The 7,035-nt window shown below is 41.2% G+C and overlaps 1 protein-coding gene across 1 annotated transcript; it reads right to left on the bottom strand.

Annotated features, from left to right (window-relative positions):
• Positions 1–826: 826 nt before the first annotated feature.
• On the bottom strand, positions 827–5,767 carry slc38a8b (solute carrier family 38 member 8b). Its single transcript, XM_070966519.1, has 10 exons — positions 5,579–5,767; positions 4,473–4,671; positions 3,325–3,481; positions 3,147–3,251; positions 2,979–3,036; positions 2,197–2,311; positions 1,969–2,116; positions 1,641–1,843; positions 1,423–1,474; positions 827–936 (listed from the first exon to the last, which is right to left on the bottom strand). Exons 1-10 carry the CDS (start codon positions 5,765–5,767, stop codon positions 834–836), a joined length of 1,329 nt encoding a protein of 442 aa, XP_070822620.1. The 3' UTR covers positions 827–833.
• Positions 5,768–7,035: the final 1,268 nt, after the last annotated feature.

The raw sequence follows: 7,035 nt of genomic DNA, 5'->3' as shown, positions 1-7,035 counted from the left end.
CTCCTTTAAGCTTGAAGTCAATAAACAATAAACAGTGATATTCAGCATACCTCAGCCATCAATCTATGCTCAATGAAAGCTGCAGATTTATATCGCTCAAATGATTCAGGCCATGTGGAGGTCAGTGGAGAGGGAGAATGGAAAAATGCAGGAGGAGGATAAGAATCACGTCCTTAAGAAAACAAATCTTAATATTATTCAATCACACTGTCATCTGGTAGATGTAAACATGTATTCCAAGGGCACAAAATCCATCTGTTTGCATTAAAAAAAGAATATTGTCATGCTTCGTTGATTTAAACATGGCAGTCTCTAGTCAAAATGATCCCTGGGACCATAATAACAAGGATAAGAAGTGTTTTTCCTCTTATCTGTGCTGCCAGTATGGGCCACACAAATAAATAAATAATGCTTCAGTGGTCTAATACTGCCCCCTGTCAGTGTTTGCAAATACCAATGAAGACTTCGAGGCAACGCAGTGATTTTTCATTTAATATGCTATATCATTGGCATACCAAATACAACAGATGCATACATTCAAACGTCAGCACTTTTTCTGTACATACATACATTAAGAATTGAATACATAACACTATATTTTGACATTATTCTCTCTGACATTATATTGAATGCATCACCCAAAGAAAAATATTACATTCTCACATAGTAAATATATTTATATCCAGGCTGTGATTGACCTTGATATAGAAATACAAGTTGATACCACCTTTACAAATGCAACTTTCAGTTGTGCAAAACAGGTGAGCGTCACAAACCGCTCTGAAGTCACAGTGAAGCAGCTGCTGCAGATACTTGTGATAACAGTGTGAAATTCAGAATTTGTGGAAAAGCTCCATGATAGCGATGGTTGTGCTCTGTCCAAAGATGAAGACTCCGACGACGATGGTTATGACTCCCCAAACTGTTAAAATCACCCTGCAGAGATGCAAATCAGGGACATCAAGAGAAAGACCACTACGGATGAGGCAACATTATGACTCCTCCGCTTCAGTAATTATAAATCACAAATCACAATTGCCGTTATTCTAACAACCCCTTGCTGTAACACAATGGATCAGATCTCCTCTGCAAATTTATACCCATAGAGGCCTTAATTTGTTTTTTTAAAGTAAAGCTGTTTCACTTCACTCTTCTTACCTTCTCTGGAGACAACACAACCCAGGCTCAAAGGATTTTCTGGACATGCATGATAATGAATGATTGGAACAGATTGCTGGCCTGCTGTGAAGGCACTCTCTATCAAGGCTCTCTATTAGCAATTAGAATTGATTGACTAGTTGAACTCTGTCTCTAGTTTCCCTATAATTAGTACCAATTACATAGCTTTGTCTAGGAATTTTCTCAGGAAATAATTCAGAAATTAATTTCAACCACACATGATCCTGTTACGCACTCACTCACCTGACTCTTGGATTCACAGTTTCGGTTTGCATTGTGAACACTAAGCAAAGACCTGTAATACACAAGCATACACACCAACTACAGGTTAGTCCAATTCAAAGCTATCTGCAGGTGACTGACAAGCTGACAATTAAAGCAAAAACGCACAATGTATAAATATGAAGCCATGTCCATGCAGTATAGACAGATACATATTAAACCTGAGGCTGTTTACATACCAGGAAAAATAAAGATGAAGAAGGCGCTGATTCCTCCGATGACACTGATGACCTCACCCATGTCAGGGACAAACATGGCGATGACAACAGTGACGGAGATCCACATCACAGTGAGGACGAGTCTGCAGCGACTCTCAAACGAATGAGTGACGATTCCTCGACGACGTCTTTGAATGCGCAGCGTCAAGTTCAGGATGACAGATCTGTTCAAACACACACACACACACACACACACACACACACACACACACACACACACACACACACACAGGTGTTAGGTGTTAAAACATAAACTCAGACAACACAAGTCAACCCTGGCATTGCTTACCTCCCCAGAAGAAGAATAATTGGATAAATGGTGATAATTGATATTCCAAAAAGTAGTCTGGAAATGATCATGACCACATCATTTCCTGGATATGACATCAAAATATCTGAGGCAACGACTCGTCCAAACGTCATGAAGCCGTACACACCTGGAGATGAGGAGAGGGGCCGGGATTAGCAGCTGTCAGGTAAGCACTTGATGCACTGAGGCCTTTAGAGGTGAACTCACCAGTTAGGGTGTAGATAAGTAAACAGAAAAACATGGAGAGCACAGAGATGACCACCCAGTGGGACAGCTTCTGGTTCTCCATGCTGCTGTAGATTGCTATGCAGGCTTCATGGCACTGCAGACACACACAGGCACACCAATTAGTGATTCAGTTTGGGGGGATTGGAGGGACTTTTTTGTTTTGTTTTGTTTTGTTTTGTTTTGTTTTGTTTTGTTTTGTTTTGTTTTGTTTTGTTTTGTTTTGTTTTGTTTTGTATTTCCTATTTCAGTCATGGCTGTTTTTTGTAGTTTGAGAGTATCTTGAACATTGATTAGCTTAGCATACCTCAGCATATGAAAATCCATGGGAATGTTTGCCAAGGCAATTGTTTGTGTAAGTAAACAGTGGTTAGTCAAAGTTTAATATAGTTTCATTTCATTACAGTAATTGTGAAGTTAGTACAAATATAGAAATTATGACATACAGTTAAGTTAGATAGCCATAAGGGTAGAAAGAATATTTCCCTATTTGTCTGCTGCTTAGTGAGCTAACCTGGTCAGTTATAATGACAGGAATACTGGGAGCTGAGAAAATACCTCTGATGCTGCAGAGATGCATGTAGATAAAAGCACTACATGCGGCTGAAATTCAAATCATTTCCTCATGCTCCACATGTCAAGTTGGAGATCCTACATATCTTTGTGTCTTATTTGGACAATATTAGCCCCATACTAACCCACTTCATGGTTGCATATCATACTGACTACTTTAAGACTTCAAACCAGCCTGATGTTGATCCTACCTGGAAGCCAAAGCAGATGGTTGGCACAACACTGAACATTGAAGCCCACGAGCTTACGCTGAAAAACAGGCAACACACGCAGACATTAGTAATGCTCTCAAAACAATGGCTGGATAAAATGAGAAGCCGATGAAAATACATGCATCCATTAAAAGCAGTGTTGCTGACCCTTGGCTGTGCTCTGGAGTTATTATAACTGTGTGGTTCTCCATCAGGTAATATTTGACAACCACTGCCACACACAGATATGTAGCAGCCAGCGTCCCCAACACACTGATGAGAGGAGAAAAGAGTTAAATCTCATAAAGGCTGGCTGTCATTCTGACCACAGATCAGTGATGGATACCTGGTGTATTTCTGGATGCCGATTTCTTTTGGGATGGACAGGGGGAGGATGATGACGAGGCACATGATGAAGAGGGCAAATCGTTGGTCGGTGTACCAGTGGTAAGGCATCTCTCCCTCACTGGACCCAGTCACCGTCTCATATAAAGAAATACACACTGGAGAAGAGCAAGTCAAAATGAACATTATCTGCTGCACCATGAAGGCATCAGTATCCAGGACGACAAGAGATTTACAAAAGAGTCATTTACATTTTCCATCCTGCTAAACAACGCGGTTTATGATTTTTTTAGTGGTGAGATGAATGCTTTGATGAACATAAAGAATAATGAAAACATTCCTCGTGTTCAAAGCAGGCCGTCCTTGGAGATATCTCACTAAGTGCTCCGTCTGCACGCTGCTCCGTACAGAATTTCTGATCAAATGGATTTTTTGGGGGGTGGGAGTGTGTTTGTAAATCCAATCAAATGCCTGTTCAAAATTGGAACAGAGGAAAAACATTAAAGGGATTTGAAGGGTTTCAGATGGACAAAATGACAACGGGAAAAATGAAAAAAGGGTTGCATTACTGCTGCCAGTCACATGTTTACCCTGATGCTCGAATGAAAATTAAAGTGCGGATGATTTGTGGCCTGAAAGAGATTAATTTTTTGATATCGGAAATGGCTGCTAAATTGATCACAAACTCAGGCGGGTACCTTGGAAACATGAAAACATTCAAACACAGAAGAAACTAATGCTGAGGGCAAGCAGAGAAGTGCTTCCTGATGTTCAACAATGAATTAATCTGGTTGAATTAAGTTTTTGCTCAAATCAGCACTTGCCCAGTAAGAGACATGAGCATCATAGCTGCTGGAGTAGAGACAGTGCTTTCTACAGGTCTGATGGTGCTGACTGAAACCACACAGTCCACTGTCAAAAAAATAGCATTTTCAGCCTGTAATCATTTATAAAGATATTTATTTTATAACTAACAACACATTTGGAGAATGAATGTGATTATTACACTGATGTGAAACCTTTCTCCACAGAGAGAAAGGGCTAAATAAAGGTGGGAGCCTGTAAACTATGGCCTCTGGCCAAGTCATCCACTGTAAGTAATAATAAAACCCATATTATGGAAAGAAAAGAACTTATTTCAGCACTTACATTTCTCCAGCTGGTCCTGCACCACCACCAGGAAGGCAACACATATCATGAAGAGGTTGAAGCAGAAACAGACTTCACAGAGTTGACCCACAGCTCGTCCACACACCTCACTCACCACGTCCTGATAGGTCTTCTGTCTGCTGACTGATGAGGCATAGCCGAGGATCACCAAACCACTGATGAGAAAAACCAGCGAAACCTGCATGGACACCAAGGGAGGACTTCAAACTTAATCTTCATTTAAACACACACACACACACACACACACACACACACACACACACACACACACACACACACACACACACACACACACACAAAGGACAGATTATCAGACAACAGACCCTCAGGCACAGTCACAGACCCCTTCTCCTGAAAGTAGGAAGGGCCCCCATCCTCCTGCGCCTCAGGACCACAAATATGTAATATGTCCAAGCAACACTCCAAAATCCTTCAGTTTAATTTATTATCAAAATGGTAGTTGGTTAATTTTCTGGCTATCAACTAATTGATTTATCAAGAGCTTTTTCAGCTCTCTCTCAAAGATTCCTACCACAGCAGATCAACAAAGGAAACCTGTTACATTTTCACAAGCAAAGATTATTCATATAAAAAAAAATTATTAAAAACGTGATCCAGCTTTCCAAAAGGGAACTGCCACTTCCAACACAGACTGGTTCTCAGTAACACCCCAGACCTCCTGGGTCCATTCTTGGAAATCCATCCATGAGACTCTCACACATACATATTTCCTGTGGCAGTCAGTGAACGCAGTGCAATGAAAGTTCAGGTCCTCATCTTAACTGGAAGCTTCATTAGAGCTCACCTGTGAAAAAGATGTGCCTCTTTCACACCAGGGAGAGACAGAGGGGTGGTGAGTCTATACATACTCAGTCTACAGGCTAAAACTTAGCCCCCAAAAGCCTCTGAATTGAAAGATATTTAAAGATAAAAGTCAATTAAATGAATGCATTTGCAGTGAAAAGTGCCTAATTAGTCCATGAAAGTGAAAGCATTTTAATCGCACAATGAGCTTTTAACACTTGTCCTCAACCATGCACAAACATCAGCAGTGAGTAAATCTTGCAGGTGTCTGCTGTCCTCACCAGCTCCACACTGATGGCGGTGGTCACTCCCCCCGCCTTCTGGAAAGCCCAGGGGAAGTTGAGCAGTCCGGCTCCCAGCGCAGACTTTAGCATGATGAACACCGCGCCGAACGAGCCGAGCCGCGGCGGGTCCGCATGGGACGCAGACCGGGCCAGCAGGCTGATGCTCTCCCTGGCCAGTTCCTCCATGATCCTGAACCAGCTCCACTCACAACACAGGCAGGAGAAGCTTTGACTGATACTGGCCTGTAAAGATTTTCCAGTGCGACTAACTTTTCCAAAGTAGTCCAGATGTTAGGTTCAGTGCTCTGAGTTTCTGTACAAGTAAAACCCATGAATGGTAAACCAGCCAAATATATAGCCCACACCCATGCGCGCACAAGACTCACGTGGTCTAATTGGACATTTTGAGCATTAAACATTTCACTCTGAGGTGACACATTTGTCACTAAAGTGAGTATGTTTGCTTGTGTCCTCTCTCTGCCTTTCACTGTCTCTCTGTCTCTACTGCTAGGCCCTTTGCTGTTCCCACTCTCTTCACAATTTGAACAGTTTTTCCAGGCTGGAGTAGTACATGGCCCAATCTTTACTGTGTTTTATTAAACACATATTAATTGTTGTCTCTTATCTTGTTGTTGAATGTCTTAAAACTAGATTTTTACACCGAAGCCTTTTCACGACAGGGCCTCAAAATTAAGGAATCAGGTGCACATCAGTATAACCTAATGGTTAAAGGTCTTAGCACATAACTGCAAAGTCAGTTTTATTCTGGCTGCTGCATGTAACCTCTCTCATCAGGTTTCCTGTTAGTCTTTGAAAAGTTGTCCATTTTGCCAGGTTGGTATTTCAGCCTTTGACTGAAAGTAGTGGCTTTTGTTTCTTCCACTGTGTTTATTTCAGGTGGGTTGTAAATGATGCAAGGCGCAGTATCTTTACCCTATCTCTTATATTTCTTTATTACGCTACTGTCTCCAAAGAAGAATGTGAGTGTTGAACTGACCAGTGACAGCGCTCCTGACTACACTGAAGATATTATACAGACCATCAGCCAGTCTTCACCCCAAAAGATTGCAGAGATCATTATTGACAGGCTTGCAGGTGTCAACATTTGCAACAACTGTAGCTTTGCCTTCTGATAGTAAACAGATAAATTAAAGTAGATTAATTTTACAGATGGACCTCCTCTGTTTTGAGAGCCTTGAATCAAAGGAGGAAAAACTCCCAAACAATATCAGGAAATCAGACTTACAGCTGTCAGTTAAGTAGCTGCTTCTCGTAGGGAGATTGAATAACATCATTGTTTACTTCTCATTGATTGACGATATATTTCATGTTTTTTTCACGTGTATATGTAGAGTTGGTGTGCAGTGCAGCTTACAGGGTTGTAGCATTTGTTTAAAATAAAATTAAATCCTGGTCATATGGATGAGATAGTACAATCCACCACACATGGAAAC

Source organism: Chaetodon trifascialis, chromosome 1 (genome assembly GCF_039877785.1).
Source record: "Chaetodon trifascialis isolate fChaTrf1 chromosome 1, fChaTrf1.hap1, whole genome shotgun sequence".
Lineage (NCBI taxonomy): Eukaryota > Metazoa > Chordata > Actinopteri > Chaetodontiformes > Chaetodontidae > Chaetodon > Chaetodon trifascialis.
Note: the sequence above shows the minus strand (reverse complement) of the source record. Positions and strands in the feature narration are given on the sequence as shown.